The following is a 22578-nucleotide window of genomic DNA, read 5'->3' as shown; positions in this document are numbered from 1 at the left end:
ACCACCTCTGGAGATTCCTTCACTGGCCCTTCTTTTTTTTAAAAAAAATCTCTTGGGAAGTTTTGACGAGAAAAAGGATTTCCCTGGCTCTTGGAAGGCTAAAACCAGTGGGTGTGTTGGCCAGTTTGTTTTAAAGACTGCTCATTCATTAGTTCCAAAACAAATATGCCAATTATCCTCTAACTATATCCTGGAGCATCGAATTCTGAGGCATAAATAAATTGGGAGTGAACAACAGACGCATATGATAATTGTATGTCAATTCAACCTCCTAGGAAGAGCTCAGAATATTTTGTGAAAGGATAATAATAAAGAGAATGTTTAAGACGGTCCAAGAATTTTATCTGGACTGGAAGAAATGGAAGCTGACGACCAGAGGCAGTGAAGTCTCAATGGCTGTTCTGCTGAAACCCCTTCAGAACTATATTCCATCTCTACATTTCCAAACGTCAGAATGTCTTGGTTGCATAAACGTTTATTTACGATGCCTTTTTGATCCCATATTTCATCACCATCACTGAAAAGTAAGCAATGTCAGTTTGCTTGCATCATTCTGCTCTGGGTTGGAGAGAAATACTACAATAAGGTTTCGATTTTTTTTAACAAAGCTCCAAGTTTGAGGCATCATCGAGATAGATTACCTAGGCATTACTTTCTAAACTACTCTCTGTGACCATACCTGGAAATCTGGAAGCTACAAAATGAAGACAATAAATTCCTGAACCTGCCTTGCATAGTCCTGACCAAATATGATGGAATCTATCTATATATATCACACAGCAAGACACTACAACTTTTGTTGCAGTGGGAAAGGAGAGCTTATCAGAAGGAAGTTCTATATTTATGCTGTGGCTTCTGCAGGATTGCTGTGTCATGTGATTTTGGACTAAACCTTCAGATGCTATTACAATATTTTTCTTTTGCGGTGATTTATACATTTATTTTTGGAGGAAATAAAGCAGTTGTCTGCTTTTTTTTCCCAACCTTGCTCCTGGCATTATATGCAGTTTTGCATCTTCTTCAAGTAAGCTTTTTTTTTAATTAATGGTTGCGCAGCTTGAGAAAACTGTAATATAGGAAATAGTCTGGATTGTATTCTGCTTCCTCTATAAAAGTCTTAACTCTTGGATCATGATATAGACTGATCAGGTCAATCCCTCTGCCCATTAGTGATCTGACATGTAGTTTAAAAATATCAGAATTATTTTGCATGAAAGTCTGCAGGAGAAAATAAAAAGCTGCTGTTAAAATACTCTCGTTCATATATTTTACACATATGCTATTTCCTGTAATGTATGCAGGAAGAAAACTGTAAACAACCTAACATGGTCCAGGCACAGATATCTGTAACACTGCAAAGTCAATAACGTGTGCTATATATATTGAATTGATATCCCATTGAGAGTGATGAGATTGTGACGAGAAAGAAATCAGGCAAACACATAAAATTATATACCTTTCCAAGTATAAAATATGAACCGAGATCAATGAAACCACCCTAAGGAAAAGATACAAAAAATGAAAAAGGATCACTTCCTCAAATCCAGGTCAATGAAGCAGATTAAATTCTGACAAGACATCCATCAAAGTTGCAGCAGTGAGACAGAACACACTGCTGCAGAAGGTAACAGGAGCTCAAATGCATCTGCTATTGTCCTTGGCACAGTTGCAATTCTACATAAGCTGACCTCAAAGTAAGCCTCATAGAATTCAGTAGCACGTTCTTGTGAACAGAGGTGTACAGATTGGGTCTATTTAGTTGGCTATGCGGTGGCTATGTCCCTGGTGCTTGAATAATTCAGGGTTTTTTGGACAGGTAGGGAAAAATATGGATAGGAAAGCAGCAAGAAAACCAACACATTAAGAGACCTCAAAGGAATAGGATGTGGGAGATACCAGCAGAGGAACATGAGCCATGGCAGATCCTGACATAAATGAAGGCACTCATCCAGAAATTTAACCAGTATAAATTACATTTCCTTACCCTGGACTGAAAAATGGACAATGGATGTCAACTCCACACAGAGCTGACTTGTTCAATTAAACAAAATTAACTGCTGTCTTATTCCTCCATTGTGGGTTCACACAACTTCTTCTGTGGCTTGAAAGAAAAGAAGGAGCGTGTTCTTTTTGACATGCTGTTCTGCCTATGATAAAACATATATACGTCTCTATACTGTACTTCATTGAAGGCTCAGCTGAAACACCAACCCGACTTAAAAGAACTAAAAAAACCCTAATACTCTGTACAAGGCATAACAAAGGTCTGGGATTTGCTGCCCGATGATGTGGGACTTGCTGTGGGCTTAGACAGCTTTAAAAAGGGATTCGTCAAATGCCTCAAGGGTGAATGTGTCTGGTGCTATCAGGAGATTAGCCATGGCAGCCAGATACATAGGTTGAGTTTTGACAAGAAAGTACTTCCCTCCATTTCCCCTCAGAAAAGTAAATTTGCCAGCTTTGTGCTCTTATTAAGCATTTTCTGAAGGTATAAGTGTAGTCATGTTGGAAACAGGTTGGCAACCGTATCATAGCTGCGCCATGTAGGACTGCAGGCCGTAGGTAGTGATTGACCAAATACTTTAGAAACAATTCCGCAGAGCCCTCCAAAATGTTTCCACCAAACACACTTTTTGTGAGATGGAAGGGGAAATTATTAGACATATAGGAGTGGGGGTAAAATGCCTTAACTGTATTTAATTTTGGAGTCTAGTTCTGGCCCAACAGAATTAATGTAGCCTTTGACTTGAAAACAGTTAACCAGCTCTAGACTGTGTGGATTTTTGCTCTGAAGGTGAGGTTTCTTTTATTATTATTATTATTATTATTATTATTATTATTATTATTATTATTATTATTATTATTATTATTATTATTATTATTTTATTATTATTATTATTATTATTTTATTATTATTATTATTATTTTGGGGGTGGTGGTGGTGGTGGTATTCAGTTCACAATGCCCTAGACTGAATCAGATAAATCAACTCTTGCTCTGGAAAGATTCCACTGAGTTCAAACAGGACTAACTCAAATGACATGAGATAACATGAAAAGTTTCTTCCATGGTTTTATCTACCTGGCTTACAGGGATCCAACGATAATTATATGATCAGGTATAGCAGTCACCAGCAACAAATGTTTGTGCTAGGAAGTAAGTATTCTGTCCAATTGTCTGTGCCTGTTCCAATATTTTATGAGGATTAGTTTCAAAATAGAAAACTGTCAGTATGATGATGATGATCTATTGGAAAATTGTAGGGGTAGATTTATTGATGAGGGGTGTAGAATTGTTGAATCTTTTTGGGAAGGAGAAATCCAAAATGAGTAGGACAAGTAAACCTTAACTAATGAGCTGAAGAAGTACAGGACTTGTCTGCTGTTTAATAGCACACAAAATATCATCACCAGCTTAATTTCATTTCAACCTTCATTCATGGTTCATGCCTGCATGCATCTTTGTGTGCGAGTAGAAACCTAACCAAAGATTGTCAAACAAGGCTGATTCAGAAGCAGGTAATTTATAAAATGATATCCCAATATGAGATTTATTTGGGAAAAAGATTGTGCCCTGAAGCTTTCCTCTTTTTCTTTGTTGAACAATGCCTCATAAAAAGCAGGATATTTACCATATTTAGCTTCTACAAGCTAAACTAAACAATTCGGCCTATTTAGCTATAGTAGTTGGGAGCTTACTATAACAAGGGGTGTTATGGGAATCAGGTAGTTTTGCATTTATAGTTCCCCTAAATTACTCACCTTCTTTCTTATTTTATCCAGATTATTTTCTGCCAAGAAAATGATTTTATGTATGATTGCTTGGGCAAATGCTTTCATGAATTAAGTATGAGGCAAACAAGAGAAGTAGTCACCAGTTGAACATTTCAACTCTTGACGAAACATATATTATGTATTATCTGCATCTTAAACCTCATCCAAACATAAACTAAGATACACAACTAAGCCTGCAGCAATCTGAAAACTAGGTAGCTTAAAAAGTATTTATCCCTCATGTACATATTAACATGTATGATTGATACCAAAATACAAGGATAGTTGAGGTACCCATGAAATATTAACCCACAAAGAAGGAATATGAGAAAATTCCTAGAAATGGACTAGTTCCTTCCATTTCTATTGACCTTAAGACAATCTTCATCTAGATCAGACATGTCAAACACAAGGCCCGGGGGCCGGATCCGGCCCGCGAAGTGGTTTCATGTGGCCCGCGAAGCCATCCTGGAAACAGTGAGGGAATGGCCCCCACTGCCTTGGCCCTGGCCCAGAGACCCTCCTTCTGCCAGAGACCCTCAGATCTGTCCCACTCCTGCCCAGGCCCCCATAGGCCCCCTTGATGTGAACGATGCCCACCCAGTAGGCCATACGCACTCTAGCCACGCCCACCCAGTAGGCCACGCCCACCCTGGCCATACCCACCCGGCCCCCTAAGGGCAACCGCAGTGCTGATGTGGCCCTCAATGAAATCGAGTTTGACACCCCTGATCTAGATTTATCTACTTAGTGCTAACATTAATCTTATTTGACTTCTGTCCCATATTTAGAAGAAGCAGGAATACTGCATTCAAGATGTTCATTATATCACAATGACAAAGATGAGAAAATGAGAAAACCTTCATGCTAATTCATGTCAATTTTCTGGAGCATAAACCCCTCTTTAGACCTGAGGCACTGAGACATTACTAAAGGGAAACATAGTGTTTAAATTCTGAAATGATAGTAAGGTTAAAAATGTGGACCTATACAAATTTACCTTTTGAATGCCTGCTGTTGTTTCTGACAATCGAGGATAGGTGTAGGAACTATATGAATACCCTTGTTGATTGGACTTAAAAGCACTTGCTCCATAGGGCATGATTGGCTCTTGAAGGCCAGACCCTGATCTTGACCTTTGCCTCATGGCTGGTTGAGGACTTGCCTGGTTCACATAGGATGATTTTGGCCTTTTGTCGTAATCATCCTTGGACCACTCGCTGTCACTGTATTCTAGTCCTTCTCTGGAGTATTGACTGTGAAGAGAAGTTCTAGAGAGAGCATAATGAAAAGGCTCTTTATAATCCAGAGAAGAGTGACTAGGTACCCTCCGATATTCCAGCTTCAGGCCACCATAGTCATTCAGTTTACTTTTTGTTTCCAAGGGAGTGCGATAATCTGGTAAGAATCTAGAGATGTCAGACTTCAGAGGCTTGGCTTCAGAAAAATACATCTCACTTGGTTTCAGCTTGGCCATGTGTCCATTTTGCTTTGCAGCATAGCTCCCTTGGGAATATCTGTCTGCTTCTTCCCCACGAAGGCACCTGTCTCTGTATTTTTCAACAAAGAAGTCAGTCCCTGTATCTGACTCGCTAGAATACTGTGAATAGGTGACAAAGCCATTTTCTTGCTGGTGGATTTCTATATGGTTGGAGGATCTTAGGTGAGAAGTGGGAGGACTCTCCTTCCGAAGTGAGTTGGAACGGGTCACGGAGATATTGTCAAATTCTTCCAGCAAGCCATTGATTGAAGCATCCTTGCAAGGTTTATTTCCTCTAACGATGGTCTGGGAAGAGAAGATAGCTTTTGATTAAAGGCTGCCTTTGATTTAATGCCATAGCAATAAAACCACTCAGCAGTGTCATTTCAGCAATATTGCAAAGAACATAGGGACAGTCCACTATATCCTTTTATCAGGTAGAAAATTTGGGGACAAAATGTCATTTTCCCCCAAGGTGCATCACTGCATACTCTTGCTAACTCTATCCTCAATAATAATAATAATAATAAGTTGGAAGGGACCTTGGAGGACATCTAGTCCAACCCCCTGCTTAGGCAGGAAACCCTATACCATTTCAGACAAATGGCTGGCGAGTCTCTTCTTAAAAACTTCCAGTGTTGGAGCATTCACCACTTCTGGAGGCAGGTTGTTCCACTGGTTAGTTGTTCTAACTGTCAGTATTATACTGCCAAGAAAAAAAAACTTAAAAGGTTGGAAATTCTAGCCCACGATCATTGTTGTGTCACCCCCATTTTTACTAAAAGTCAGGGTAGCCATGAAGTTCATTGAAGTTTGCTTGCTCCAAGAATGGTTGGCTGGAATCCTTTTTAACTATAAACTGAGTCTCCAAACAGAGTTACATTTTCACACGAATGACTTAATATGAATCATACTCATAAGAAATTACCATTTGATGTTAGCCTAAGAATTTAACATTATTTCCTAGGATGCTGATAGAGAAGAAATCTATCTACTTAATAGAACAGGTTGTGATTCACTTCTGCAGGTTGTTCTTTGGAAAGGAATAAGTAAACAACCGGTATTTCATGCTTCCATAAATAGGTCACGGAAGCTACCACTATAACATGTGTGTTTGTAGAACACACACACACACACACAGAGAAAAGCCATATGATTTCTTTCTCTGCTCTGTACAGCTATCATAAACTAAATTAAAACTTTCTTTTGACTTCATCAAGTAGAAGAATTTTAGTTTCTTAATGATCAGAGTGTAGATAGTGTGCAGCTATAGGAAATTATCTTGGATTAAACACACAGTATATTTATTTAAGGCAGGCACCAGGAGTCCATGATTTTCTAGTTATTCTTGATTTCAACAGCTTTCTGCCCACCTTGCATATGGAAAAGTCAGGAATGATGGGATCAGGGATGTCTGCAGAGGAGTTCAACAATATCAAAATGGCAGGTGTGACCAGAGAATGAAAGCCTCATCCCTTTTATGTGATGCATGACATCCACATTTCAAAGGATTGGGTTTTGATTGCAAGTCGTGTCCACCATGCTGATGTTCTTGACTTTCCCTGTGGACACTCCTGGATGGAAGTTACCCTTTAATAATTAGAGCCACATAGTTACTGCACATCTGACCCAAAATACTGATAATAAGACTTTTATCCAAGACCTCAGCTAACTGGCTAATTAGAGCAGCGATCTGATTCAGTATATTTATTTAATTAATTTGTAAAATTTATTAGGTGCCCATATTGTCACATGGTAACTCTGGGTGGCTTTACAATAATAAAAATAAAATTATATCAATTACTATATATATATATATATATATATAGTATATATATATATAGTATGTATATACATACATATATATATGTATGTATGTATGTATATGTATATATGTATATGTATATGTATATATATATATATATATATATATATATATATATATATATATATATATGTATATATATGTATATATATGTATATATATGTATATATATGTATATATGTATGTGTTGGGATTCCGTCGAAACGTTGCGCCTACACCTTTAGTTCTACGCGGGGAAAAACCCGAAAAACCAAGGATCCATATATATATATATATATATATATATATATATATATATATATATATATATATATATATATATATATATATATATATATATATATATAAAATCAACCTAGCTAAAAAGATAGGGGGAGGGAATATGATGGAAGGAGTGATTCATATTAAGTCATTCATGTGAAAATGTAACTCTGTTTGGAGACTCAGTTTATAGTTAAACAGGATTCCAGCCAACCATTCTTGGAGCAAGCAAACTTTAATGAACTTCATGGCTCCCCTGACTTTCAGTAAGAATGGGGGTGACACAACAATGATTGTGGGGCTAGAATTTCCAACCTTCTAAGTTTTTTTTCTTGGCAGTATAATTTTTCATTTTTATCCAATCAACCAGCTATTTTTTTTAGAAAATATGAAATTAGCAATTTTTTTTCCTGAATTTCAGGAACATGATCTTGGAGCATGGACTTCAAAGGGATGTAGATGGTTTAATAGGGCGTACGGACTGCAGATTACCTGCCCTGATATAAGATGAGCAATAGCTAATGCACAACACATAGTTTATTTTCCTGCAATCCAATTCCAGGCATAGCTTCTTAGACTTAATTACTACTGAGTTGAATGGGATTTATTCCATAAGTGGCACTCAGAAAAGTAGTCTCAAAATCTTGACATATTTCACTGCATTTATAGTTTGAATAATAATCTCCTTAACATCAATATCTTTCCCAGAAAGAATCTGCCTATCTAACCTAGATGGCCAGAAACCATCTACTCATGGGCCCACCTAGGAGGAGCTGTTCCTATAACACAGCTCCTCTCCTATGGAACAGCCTGCTTCCCTAAGCAAGAATGCATTCCCATGGTTCTCAGAAGATGGTAAACACCTTGTTCTTCTAGTACAGGGTTTTTCAACCTTTTCACCCATTGTACCACTTTTAGGATATGGCAACATCCGAGTACCACCAGTCGCCCAGCAAGGTGTCAAAAACTTGATGACCCCCCCCAAAAAGGAAAAAAGTGATGAAGTACAGGTAGTCCTCGACTTACAACATTTCGCTTAGTGACTGTTCAAAGTTACAATGGCACTGATAAAAGTGCCCCCAAGCCACAGCCAAGCAAGACACGTGCCTGCCCGCCCGGCAGCGCTCTTCCTCCTGTCCGAGGTTTTCATTGTTGTGAGCATTTCTGTTGAGGATTGGCAGCGAGGCTGGGGTGGGTGTTTGGTTTTTATTCCCCCCCTCTGCTGGGTGGTTGCAGCAGGTTTTGGTCACTTCACATGACCCTGGAACACTGGGGCCGTCATAAATATGAATCAGTTGCCAAGCATCTGAATGTAAATCACAAGACTCTGGAGATGCTGCAACATTCCAGCTGATTGGCGCTTCTTCTGGGCTCAGCGCCAAGCTCCAGCTGGAGCCTGGTGCTGATCCTGACATTTCCACTGAGCCCTGACAGCCCTACAGCTCCAGCTGTCTCTCGCTCAGGCTTGTGGGGTGCTGCCACCGGTTCAGCTCATTCCCCTCCCCTGCTACCACTTCTCTAGGATGGTCGTGTACCACTTGCCAGGTGCCAATGTACCACAGGTGGTACCAGTACCACTGGCTGAAAAGCCCTGTTCTAGTAGGTTATGTATACTTTGGGAGAGGGGCATTGCCTTTGAATCAGTCTTGACTCCTGGAAAATATCTGGACAATTCCCTACAATTTTCTGGGCAACATTTTTCCCGAAATGATTTGCCACTGCCTTCTTTCTAGGACTAAGAAAAAATGACTGCCCTGAAATCACCCATCTTTGTACCTTAGGCAGGACTAGAATTCACAATTTCCCAGTTTCTAGTTTTAACCACTGCATCAAACTGTCTCTCCACGTACACATATTCCCATTAATATCTGTACTTGACTTTGAGTCCTAGTGGACCGCAGTAATAGATGAATCACGCAGATACACACATAAACAAACAAATAAATTCAAATAACATTATCAACTTTCTGCTTTCTTCACTTAGGCTATTTGTTTAGTTAAAAAGTTTTTCTCTTGTGCCCTTGACTATTAATAATGATGATGATGATTGTTCAACAATGCTGACAAAAATGAGTTATGCTATGTTTCAATACTAAATATGAACTTAATATGCAGCTTTGGAGTAGATAACAATGGAACAAGGATATAGAGATAATTTAGTAGATAGGGTCACTGTGTAATAATTATAGAAACTCTGAAGTCTTAAACTTCTTTGGGAAGGAGACTTTTAAGAAAATTGTCCTTGTACAAATGCAATGCAATGACTAGCGTACATCTAAAATAAAAGAGCAGAGGCATATTACAGTACTCAGAGATAGTGTGAGCCTCAATAAGCTCTTAAAATTTGATTATCTGTTCTTGTCTTATAGAGCCTATTAGAAGTTGGTTCAGCCGGACCCTTCGCTATTCAGACTAGTAGTAATAAAACATAACTGAACCTGTGTATAGTTTACACAGCAAGATTTGATTTGCAACCCATTTTAATAACATTTGAGCATGCCTGCTCGAAAAAAGAGCCCTTTGTGGTTAATGGGGCTTGCAACCAGTTGCATGTATGTAAGAACTCATTCAGTCAGTGAGACTCAAGTCTCACACTTGTGCTGGAGTAGGACAATACTGAACTGTGTAACTTAGTTCTCAGTAAGTGAATACAGAATGACATTGTTTAAAAGTATTAAGGTTTTACAATACTCCAGATTTAATCATATGCTGACTCACTAGGAATTACCGGTAATTTAGTCATGGCAAAATGAAATTGGTGATTTGACATTGCATGCTCAGCAAGGCATCCTCTGCCTTGGCTGTGGCTCAGGCCAATGTACAGTAGCTTGCCATCAGAAAAAAAAATCTCATATAACAGAATGCAAACTATATAGTGTATTGCTTTAGAACAATCCTTCATTTTACTTTTCTTACTGATGATTAGGGAATTCATATTTTTTTATTCACTGTAACATACTTGGGTATAAGTTTCTCAATTCAGTGTGTATGTGTGTCCTTCCTATACAATCTAATCTAATCTAATCTAATCTAATCTAATCTAATCTAATCTAATCTAATCTAATCTAATCTAATCTAATCTAATCTAATCTCATATATATCATATCATCATATAGCATAGCAACCTAACCTAACCTAGCCTAGCCTAACCTAACCTAACCTAACCTAACCTAACCTAACCTAACCTAACCTACAGTAACCTAAGCAGGGGTTGGCTAGAAGACCTCCAAGGTCCCTTCCAACTTTATTATTCTGTATCCTATATAATGTAACGTAACATAACATAATGTAACACAGAATTAATATGGTATGGTATGGTATGGTATGGTATGGTATGGTATGCTATGGTATGGTATGGTATGGTATGGTATGGTATGGTATGGTAGTGTAGTATAGTATAGTATAGTATAGTATAGTATAGTATAGTATAGTATAGTATAGTATAGTATAGTATAGTATAGTATAGTATAGTATAGTATAGTATAGTATAGTAACATAGCAAATGTATCACAGCAGTTTTTTCAGATGCATTTCACACCCACCTCCCATGTTAGATCATTATTACTCTTTTTCAGTAATTTACATTAAAAACTGCATTTGATTGGAGAACCAAAACACAGCATTTTTAAAAAATATGCCTATTCAAACATAAATATGCTGGTTCAAAGAAACAAGAATTTGCTACATTGCATACAGCGCAATCTGAATGACTTTCCTCTCCCGTCCCTTGCAGTCTAAAGATGGAAACTGCTACAAACCCCTGGGGCATACTTAAAGCGAAGGAGGGAAGCCCATTCCAAACACAATGAATGTGCTTCTGATTAAACAAAGCAATGGACGGAAATAGCATGAAAAATATCTACATCGTCTACAGTGGAGAGTAAAGAAGGTGACCTTGATGGAGATGTGCAGAAACCATTACCTAAGCAAAAGGACGATGAAACATTTTTTAAGTTCAGAACAACCAAATAGTATTTGGAAGATGTTCAGGCAGACACATCCCTAATTCGCTTAACTATAAGAAGAGGAAGAAGGTACAGTATAATCAGACTTGCAAGATTCAGTTAATACAGCCCATCTCAATCAAAATAGTTTTAACCTTCCTCTGGAATTGATTTTCTAATCTGGTTTACCTGGGGGTGGGGAGGCTGACATATTTACATAGCACATAGTGATTATGCCTGAGGTATTGGCATCACCAGTAGGTCATTAAAGGTAAAGGTAAAGGTTCCCCCGCACATGCGTGCTAGTCGTTTCCGACTCTAGGGGCCGGTGCTCATCTCCGTTTCAAAGCCGAAGAGCCAGCGCTTGTCCGAGGACGTCTCCGTGGTCATGTGGCCAGCATGACTAGACGCCAAAGGGGCACGGAACGCTGTTACCTTCCCACCGTAGTGGTCCCTATTTTTCTACTTGCATTTTTATGTGCTTTCGAACTGCTAGGTGGGCAGAAGCTGGGACGAGTAACAGGCGCTCACTCTGCTATGCGGCACTCGGGATTCGACCCGCCAAACTGCCGACCTTCCGATCGACAAATTCAGCGTCCTAACCCACTGAGCCACCGCACCCATATATTCTTTGACAATAAGTAGGTCATTACTTATTGTCAAAGAATATAACATAACTAAAAAGCTAAAATAGTTTGGGTGGCCATTTATGCATCAATAGGAAAAGCACTTGACAATTCCGATTACTTTAATACCTGCATATCCGCCGTGATATAGGTGCATATTTCTTACTTCTCAAGGTTATAGCAATACAATTCATCTGCTTGTAATAAAACCAACTGCAAATGGGTGATCTTCTAAGGCTATTTAGTTTGTTCTCCAGAACTATTGGCTTGATGCCCTTCCACGTGACCCCTAGACCTGGCTAAGTTTGGGTTAAACAAACTACAGTAAAGAGGATCCTGGAGGAATGTTGTCCATGGGGTTGCGATGGGTTGAACACGACTTCACAACTAACAACAACAAATGAGGAAGACCTGGTCTTAGCTGGTGATCTTCCAGCTTGTGAAATAAGTCAGCACAAGCAAAGCCAAAACCCTTTGACCTCCCCACCTTTTGTACCAATTACTATCTGCCATTTGGAATCCATGTCATTATTTTGTGCAAGCAAACTCTAAAACAATAGAGAAAGTCATAAGTATGCTTCCATTTGTCTTGGAAACAGACATCCAGTGATATGAATATGCTTAATTCTATACTTGCCTCCCCTTAACGGGTCTGTTCTGGGTCATTCATATTTACCACAGCATGGAACAGCATGATTGACAATGAAGTGCTTCATAATTTAATGAGCCCCTGAAGCACCCAGGAGGCATCTGCCTTCCAAGTGCAAATGTGTGGCTCAAATCCAAGTACTGCTTTAATATTCTCTCTCTCCTCTGTGGCAGATCCTCACTTTTTTTTAGCTTGGAGTTCCCCTCTGGTTGTTTGAGCAAAGATCATCCTTTGGTGACATGAAGTGGCTGTGCATACAAAACCATAGTTTTTCTCTAAGGTACGATTGTTCTTCATGTGTTACAAAACCAGTATCTTAACCTCCTCACATTCCTAATGCTCCAGGCTCTTTCCTTCCTTCCTGAGCCAAAATTGATATGTAAAAGCCTTCTGGTAGGTGGACTTTTGTTGATACTCATTCAGGCCAGCTGTTAGAGACCTCTATGTAAGGGCAGAGTAAGAGCAGAGTAAATCTTGTCCTCCACTTTTTAACACTTTGGCAGATAATTGGCAATTTCCAAAAATATGCAAGTCACATTCGGCTTATTATTCATAAAGAAAAATGGAGATATACAGGGCCCAGATGAAAATGACAAGATATTTCTCCTCCAAGAAGAAACCAAGTCTAGGAACGGCTTTCCCTGAAACATCAAGAAGTAGTCAATGTATAATTAGAAACTAAAAGTACAGGCAATTATCACAGCATACTCAAAAGGTTAAACGATTATCATTCCAAAAACAATAAGAATTTTTGTAGTATTTGAGGTATTTAAAAATGTATTATTAAAGCACAGGTAGAGATAGAAGATGCACAGTTACAGACCTCTATGTACTAAAAGGCAACTAATTTTGTTATCTATTATGGAAGGATACTGTACCACAAGCTACATCTTCTGCTATTCTTACAAGTTCATCCTTACTAACAGAATGCTTAATCATTGTCTTAAGGCTATAAGACTCTTTTTTTAAAAAGAAAATCATATTCCCAAGAGACTTTTATAGAAACTCTAATTTCTCTGCATGCATATTGGATTGGTTGGATACTGGCATGTCCAGCCATCCCTTGTACGAAAATATTAAGGATTTCATCAGTACAAGCAAAGTTAGTTGCACAATCTTTACTTTGGCCTCATAGGCAAGAACAGGGATCTTCAAACTTGGCCCTTTTATGACTTGTGGACTTCAACTCCCAGAATTCCTCAGCCAGCATGCCTGGCTGAGGAATTCTGGGAGTTGAAGTCCACAAGTCATAAAAGGGCCAGGTTTGAAGACCCCCTGGGCAAGAATGTCACTATGTTTGGAAGCAGACGGCTCATCGTAGCCAAATTATTGATCTGGGACTGCAAATAAATAATAATCATATCCGTATCCCCTGAGAACATCAGCATTATTTCCCAATGAAGGCTCAGGGGATACGGATTCTAAAAAAATATACTGATTCTAAAAAATATAATCGTATTTCCTTAAGTAGTGACTTTGAAAAGTAGCCTTTTCATAGGGCAAAGGAAAACCAGAAATGACTTTGATCATTCAAATCCTTCCTGCCTTGATGCTAACTGCATACATTAATGCAAAAGAGGGGGTACCTGGGAGAAATCCATATTACTGCTGGGAGTTATGGCTTGCCTTTGTGTCATAGTAATTCCTTGTACATTAAAATCAATGAAGCCAATCTATTTGAGTTAATGTCCACTTCTCTCCAAAAGCAGATCTTTTCCTTTCCGAGGAGTTCCAGCATTTGTTCTGGCTGGTGGTGACAAGAGGCATACTTCATGGTGTCATGTTCCTGGTCTGTCCTCTGGTGATAAGCTATAATGGATCTGCCGTAGAAACAGCTGTCTCATTGTGTAACAAAGAGGAGATGAAAAACAGCTTCTCCTCTAAAACCACTGTATTTCCATAGACTGTAATGAAGTAGGTAATTAACTGCTTTGCCCCTGAAAGACCCGGCATTAAACAAATCTGTATTTTATGCCTTTCTTGAGGATGCGCTTTTTTTCCTCTTAAAAGAAGGAGTCTACTTCCAAATGCTTATTTAAATACTATGTAGTAATAGCTGAGAATACATTTTAATAGTCTAGCTAAGATTAAACCATACATCAGACTAATGTATTTCTCATTTTAATGAAAAGGTTTTTGGGGGAAAAAATCAATGAGAAGAAAGAATTCTTTTTAAAAAATTAAGTATACACAAGTATCTCACCATTCATCCTCACAGATATTTTTTTTAAAAAATCCACCACCCATTAATATAGAAAGTGTGCTAACAAGATGCTTTATGATAAAAAAAACATATTGCAGACATAGTCATTATTGTTTTGCAGATGAAAATCATTGTCCTTAATCCATCCTTCTGTTTGATTTTATACAATGTCCATGTTATTAATGGGCACAAGTTACAGTTGAGTAACCCAAATGATTGAGAATCTCCATAGATTTATAGCTGGGTACACAAATTAATTGCAAGTAAGGAGGAATTTTAAAACTATACAGCCTATTGAAAGCAATGGACAGCTTCAACCTTAGGCCGGAATTCTGATCTATCTCCAGTACATAGTCATGGTTTCAATATGAAAGATGATAGATAGATAGATAGATAGATAGATAGATAGATAGATAGATAGATAGATAGGCAGGCAGGCAGACAGACAGACAGATAGACAGACAGACGGTTTCTATAACAAAGACTTTCAGAAACATCAGTAAAAAAGTAATCATTAAAGAAGTGTCGCAAAGATGAAATATTGTATTTTCAAAAGTGCTGTGAATATGTTTCTGCCTAGTGGCATTTGTGTGTGTGTGTGTGTGTGTGTGTGTGTGTGTGTGTGTGTGTGTAGGATATCTTGCTGCTAGGTTTTGCTATAAGCTTTAATTATTTGTATATGTTGTGATGTCATATGCATATACCATACAAAAGCACTTGCCTTACAATAGCCCAACATTGCTTTTATCATTTCCATGAAAGCTGTGGTTGCCGCAGTGCCTCTGTTCCATTTGCTTTGAATGTGATCCCTTGGTTTTTTTTTATTTTTTTAGGATTTGTGGGTTTTTCCCCCTCAAGATTGCTTCTCAGAAGCAGTAGGGTGACAGGTAGGCCAAGAAGAGAGGGGAAAATAGACCCATTTCAGTTAGTTGCACTTGCCTTCCAGCTTCGAATATGTCTGTTTGACCAAAACTATCTTTTTATACTGAAAGATCAGTTTTACTGCAGACAATGGAGGAGGTGCAAAGAATGCAGTGATGAGGTTATATAATCCTAGATTGAGTCAGCGGTGAGCTCTTCTTAAGACAATTTTGTAATTCAGTAGTTTTGGAAATCTTGTAGCCCTCCTTCAAATTCTAAGTAAATCCCCAAATGTCAGTTCCAGAGGCTTACACTGACAGCAATCCTCAGTGTATAAAAACATATAGATGAGATTACCCTATACAGACCTTTTTAAAAATTATGATTCTGACACTGCCTGGCCCTGGTTTCTCTTCTTAAGCTAAACCTGTGTTTCCACCCAAAGGAGAGTCAAATAAACAGAAAATTCAAATCAAAATTAGAGCATCATTAACTTACTCATTAAACCAGCAGCCCTCCCCCAACCAGGCAGCCAAATTGGATGTCTGATGAAACTGGTTTTGCTTGGGACTAAAAGGATAAACTGGGAGGGAGCCAATTAGCTGAATTGTAATCAGTTATTTTCTCTGCAGATTCAATTTGCGTACCTTTTCTTTAGGTTGCACTCAGAGGTTTTATTCTGTTTTTTAAAAAAAGCCCTTTCATACCCAGAGAAGTTAATCTTAGGTAAAAGAAGGGGAACAATTTTTGTTAGCTCCTACAATTTCTGAAAAGTTGTCCCAAAGGGTTTGGTGACCTTCTAGAAAAACATGGAAGGACTAGGAAAAATTCCATAAAGTACTGAATCTTCTCAACTATGGTACATTGTGAAGAGGAGCAAATGGTGCTTTTGTTCAGTTTGACTTCTTTTGCTATAGCAATTAGAAATTTTTGGGAGAAATTGTTTGCCGAGAGGATTACATTATTTCCCACTGCAAACGCTCTGTGTTAAGCAGTGCAGTCTAACATATTCCTTTTTGCAACTTACTCTATGTAATTTATGAGGATTTTGCCTACAGCAAAAAAGTGGTTTGGTTCAGTACAAAAGGTAGCTCAGGGGAAATTATGGGAAAATGCTAGGATTGTATGTGTGTGTGTGTGTGTGTGTGTGTGTGTATATGTATGTGTGTGTGTGTATGTAGATGTATATATGTATATGTGTGTGTGCACCCTCTCTTGTGCACTGCTGCAATTTTATTCATTTGATTTATATAGATGCCCATCTCAAATACATGACTCAGACCACATTAGAATAATTAAAAATTACGTACAAATCATGTATGTTAACAATAGAACACAACAGTCAGCCAAGACAGAATAGCCAACAGCAACAATCAGCACAGCCACTGTACCACATACTCAGAACCCAAATCCAATGGCAAACCCACATCTTTAAGACCTTATGAAAGGACAGTAGGGTTTGAGCCAATCTGGTCTCTGGGAGGGATAATAATGTTCTGAAGGGCAGGTACCATAAAAAAGGGGGGGGGATGTTTCCTGGTTCTCTCCATATGGCATTTGCTAAACAGATGGGATCTACAACGTGCGTCTCCTGTCTCGTCTGATAATGTTAATATTATTGCAGTCCTACATCTTGAATCCTAACCTCGCTGTTGTCCATCCCCTGCAGCAAGACTAATTCTAATACCACAATAGAAGGAGGAAGTCTAGATCCTGGAATGGGGAAGGAGGGAAGGGAAGAAGGCAGCTGGATCTTGGAGAGGAGGCTAGGGTGATGAGGGGGATAGTCCTGGGCAAGCAAGCAGTCTGGGTATGAAGAAGTGTGAGAGATGGCAAAGACGGAAGACATTGAATGGATTAGAGAGAAAAAGCAGTGAAGAGCAGAGAAACTAAACGGGGGGAGTGTATGGGGGAATGAGAAAGGTAGTCAGAAAAAAAAAGATAGGGAACTATGGCAAGCAAGCAAGGCTACTCCAATGCCACTTGACTTTCTTAAAAAAACCCCAAGTAATCTCAAATATTTTAGCTCTCTTCTCTGATGGATGGGTATTCAGAATCTAGAAACTGGACTTGACTGGCAAATACCAATTATGTAGCAATATTTTGCTGAACCAAAAGCCCTTCTCAGATGGAATGGCACAATGGAATTCAAAACTTTGTTTTTGGATGTGGCACAGAGTATCTTAGGACATAATCAGAGAATCTTTTTTTTTCCTATTGAGAGAAGACACCTTTAATTTGTTATAAATATATGTTTCTGGGTGTACTCTTTGTTCAAAAAGAGAAGTAGAATGACTGTGGCAAAAGAAAGCAAAGATTGTACCAATAGTAATAGGCACCTTAGGTGCAATCCAAAAGCATCTAGAGCAGGGATCAGCAACCTGAAACAGTGAAAGAGCCACTCGGGAACCGGTTCCCTCACAAAAGGAAAAACTGGGAGCCGCAAAAAATGCGTGCATGCGCAGAACAGGGTTTGACTGAAGAGTGGAGCCAAGGTAAGATATGCACCTACCCTGCATATTTAAATTGATTGGTTGAACTTTTTTAGTCCCGCATTTTTTTTTGGACTGCACATGGCAGAGGACTGGGAGCCGCAGGAGACGGCTGAAAGAGCTGCATGCGGCTCCGGAGCCGCGGGTTGCAGACCTGTGATCTAGAGCACCATTTGAACACTGTTGGGATCGACAAAATCACCATCAGTCAATTGCAAAAGGTAGCTTTACCTAGTACAGCTTATATATTTGAAAGATTCCATCAAACAACATCTGCCTATTTCAGGTCCTTAGGAAGGATCCAATAGATGCAGAAAAATGCCGAATGTCATGGCTGACTGTTCGACAAACCATAATAATAATAATAATAATAATTATATCAGTATACATTACATCCCAATCATGATACTGATAAGATTATAAATGCCACACAGACATGGAGGCAGAGGTTTACTGCAGGTCAAACTAACTGTCAAAGAAGAAAAGTGTGCATTAGCTGATTATATCAAAAATAGTCAAGAAGAAGCCTTGATGACAAGCTAAAAATTGGCACTTACAGGAAGCAAAAAACAAATATTGAAACAATGTAATAAAAATACAAACAGAATGCTTGCAAGGAAGAATATTACACGGTCAATTTCTATAAAAGATGGAGGGGAACCTGGATAAAGATAAAACCTGACAGTGAGTTATAACTGGAACATTGAAAAAGAAACTGAAGGCTTGATTTTGGCTGAGGAAAAGCAAACTATGCAAAGTAATGCAATCAAGATCAGAACTGAAAAATCATCAAATGATTCAAAGTGTAATTTGTGCAAAAAAGCAGAAGAAACGGTAGATCACATACTCAGCTCGTGCAAAAAGATCACACGAACTAATTATGAACAACGTAAAACAATCAGCAAAATGATTCGCTGGAACATCCATACAAATTATTATGTTGCAGTAATATAAAAATTGGTGGGAACTTAATAGTTTTAAAAAATAGTTGACAATGAGCAGGTTAAAATATTGTGGAATTTCCAAATATAGACTTGGTTCATAACATATCAGATATAATTGTGTTTGAAAATAAAGTGTGAATAATTGATGTGACAATATCAGGGGATAGTAGAATAGAAGACAAAGAATTAGAGAAGATCACAAAGTATCAAGATCTGAAAATCGAAATTGAAAGATTATGACATAAACCAGCTGTTGTGGTCCCAGTAGTTTTTAACACATTGGGTGCCATTCCAAAAAATTCTTGGATGACACTAAAAAAAATCTGTGCATTGACAACATTTCCACCTGTCAATTGAAAAATCCCATATTACTGCTTGGATGCACAGTGGTAGCTCAGTACTTGTCCTTAATTGGTTCTGGGAAATGCAACGAGTACTAAAAAGGACAAGTACCCCAAACCCATGTAGCGTACCACCTACTCCTTTGTTTTGGCTAGGAAGGACTTCCTATCTGTTCCTTTTTCCTATGTTAATGACCTTCCCAGCATGGCTGACTTCCTGTCCACCCTCTGCAGCTGTCCTATTTCCTTTTGCAAGTGACCTGCCCAGCATGGCTGACTTCCTGTCTGCCCTCTGGGGCTGTCCCCTACTTCCTTCTGCAGTGCATTGAGTACCAAACAAATGATGAGTACCAGGACATTTTTGCATCAAAATACATCTAATACCAAATTCGACAAGTTTTGAAGTAGTCAAGTACCAAGGTACTATTGTAAGCCAATATTGTACAACATCCTGGGCTTCGGAATGTGATGTATATGAAGGCCAACACTAGCTAAACAACTAGCAGCTGTAACTTCACATTGTTGTTAACAGATAATAAATATTGACCTACATGCAATTAAACATTGGCAACAACATAAGAGTATTCCAGCTGCTTAAAAAGCTGAGGATGTTATACATGCTTCTTTAGCTGTAATAATTTATTTAAAATGCAATGGAATTTGCTTTTTAGATAATTATTTTCAGAAAGCCAAAGATAGGAGTTTGTAGGATGATAACACGACTGTATTATTTGTCAAACTTCACCGAAATTTCTGTAGTCAGTTGTCATAACAACAGGAACAATAACTTATTATAATCACTTTTGTTCTCATCCTTTTGACTTCCTTAAATATAGTAACAATAAACAAAATATCAGCTTTGAAAATTGAAGTCAGGCACTTCAACCTAATTGAATGCATATGCCTTAAAATTAGTAGTTTTCCAATGCTTAGAATTTACTCATCTACTTTTATTTAGTTCCATCAACAAATGATGATCTTTCTTTTTAAAACAAACATTTGGAGGGTGGAGGGTGTGTTTTTATACTACTTTTTAAAAGGTTTTATTATTCTTTTTTCCAACATCTCTTTTAGATACATAAAATAGAGTAGGATGGATGGATGGAAGATTGGTTTGGAGGAAAAGAAATTTTGTAAATTTACTCCCCTCCGAAGGATTTGTCAATCTCTTTAAAAAAATGCTACACACCTTGTGCAATTCTGAAATTAGATTCATTCCCTAATAGAGTGAGAGGACAGCAGGACAAGACCTGACTTCTGTGTGCAAAATTCCCCAAGCTCAATTCCCACTCCAAAGGTTCCTTGAAAGGTGAACTAAAGCTTCGTCCATAGGACTACAGAGGTTTGTGTGCATGCAAGCACAAAATTATACTGGGTGAGGTATGCATACATACATTCTTTGGCCAAAACTCTTCTTTTATCTAGAAAGATTGCTTCAATTCCTTTTCACAAAAAAGCATGGTGAATAGAAAGTTGTCCTTCAAGGACTTACAGTAATTCTGTCAAGAGTTATGGCCTCTCCTCTCCTTTCATCCCCTTCTCAAACTCCCATCTAGGAAAACAGGAAGGAGGGGAGCATTTTCCTGCCACTGGATGACTTAGTGTTGGAACAGATTTCTGACCAAACTATGGACATCCATGAAAGCAAACAAATGGATCATCCAAAAATCAATCCAGTGTTCCCACTTGAGGCACAAATGAAAAAGCTCAAATTATCCCATTTATCATGTGAATGTCTAGCTTTCTAGAGAAGGCTCTAGTGCTGAGATAGGTGGAGGGAAAGAGAAGAGGAGGGAGAAGCAGCCAGAGAGAAGGACACAGCTATAGCAGTGGTGAATACACTATTGGAAGACCTGAAGGGCAGGTTGGGGATGCGGTGGCTCAGTGGGTTAGGACGCTGAGCTTGTCGATCAGATGGTCGGCAGTTTGGCGGGTCGAATCCCGAGTGCCGCGTAACAGAGTGAGCGCCTTTTACTCGTCCCAGCTTCTGCCAACCTAGCAGTTCGAAAGCACGTAAAAATGCAAGTAGAAAAATAGGGACCACTACGGTGGGAAGGTAACAGCGTTCCATGCGCCTTTGGCGTCTAGTCATGCCGGTCACATGACCATGGAGATGTCCTCGGACAAGCGCTGGCTCTTCGCCTTTGAAACGGAGATGAGCACCGGCCCCTAGAGTCGGAAACGACTAGCACGCATGTGCGGGGGAACCTTTACCTTTATAGCAGTGGTGAATACACTATTGGAAGACCCGAAGGGCAGGTTGGGGACAGATTGTTATAGAGAAAGCCAACCTATGGGGGCACTAAGGGTCAACACCAACTTGATGGCAACTCGAAAGAGGAGCACGGTTGGATCACAACTGCTAAAATCCCCTGCCAATTTGGTTAATTATCAAGAGAAATAGGAATTATTATCAAACAAAATGAGGGTGTGAGAACAGTTAAAAGGTACTGAACGGTGGCAAGAAATTAAAACATGTTGGCAACTTCTCTGAATTTAATAAGACCTTTTAATACATTAATCTTATTACTAGACTTCTGCAGCAAACAGGTTTCTTAATTTGGATCAAAACTCATTTTCTCTCCTATGTAAAACAACAGACCTGATAAATAAAGGCAACCCTTCCTTTAGGGGATGGGGAGGCAGGAGAGAAGGGCAGCCTTTGAAATATTTCTTAATGAGGTGAGCCATTAATTGCTAACGTAGTTTGTTCTCCAGTGGGGCTTTTAACTCAGTCCCCTTGTGGGTTAGTCAAGCACAGAATCTAAAACAGGATAGGCATCTTTTATGATTGGAAGTGCATAATTTAGGGATTTTTTTTAAAAATGAGTGATATATAATTGCGTAGCTTTATCCAATGGCAGGTTTTATGATTTAATATAGGGGTCTTCAAACTTGGCCCTTTTATGATTTGTGGACTTCAATTCCCAGAGTGCCTGGCTGAGGAATTCTGGGAGTTGAAGTCCACAAATCATAAAAGGGCCAAGTTTGAAGACCCCTGATTTAATAAATCTGAGACTGCTTCAGAGTAAAAGAAGTATGTAGCATAGTGGCCCTTTACCAACATAGATACAAAATCTAATTGGTTAGGTGCTGACCTTAACAGTCAAGACAGATGTAAGAGCTGTTAGGGAAGGAGAACAAAAGGGAGGCAAATCTCTCCCAGGTCAGTGATGAAT

General features: G+C 38.7%; 1 protein-coding gene across 1 annotated transcript in view; it reads right to left on the bottom strand.

Annotated features, from left to right (window-relative positions):
- PAK5 (p21 (RAC1) activated kinase 5) overlaps positions 1 to 22578 on the bottom strand; it is a gene marked incomplete at its 5' end in the record, with an annotated part of 93237 nt that overhangs the window by 30505 nt on the left and 40154 nt on the right. The window contains one exon of the mRNA XM_083348198.1: positions 4774 to 5559. Within this exon, the coding sequence (XP_083204324.1) occupies positions 4774 to 5559 (786 nt within the window). The remainder of the gene's footprint in view (positions 1 to 4773; positions 5560 to 22578) is intronic.

This window comes from Vipera ursinii (genome assembly GCF_947247035.1).
Source record: "Vipera ursinii genome assembly, chromosome: 1".
Lineage (NCBI taxonomy): Eukaryota > Metazoa > Chordata > Lepidosauria > Squamata > Viperidae > Vipera > Vipera ursinii.
This window is presented reverse-complemented; position numbering and strand designations above follow the sequence as displayed.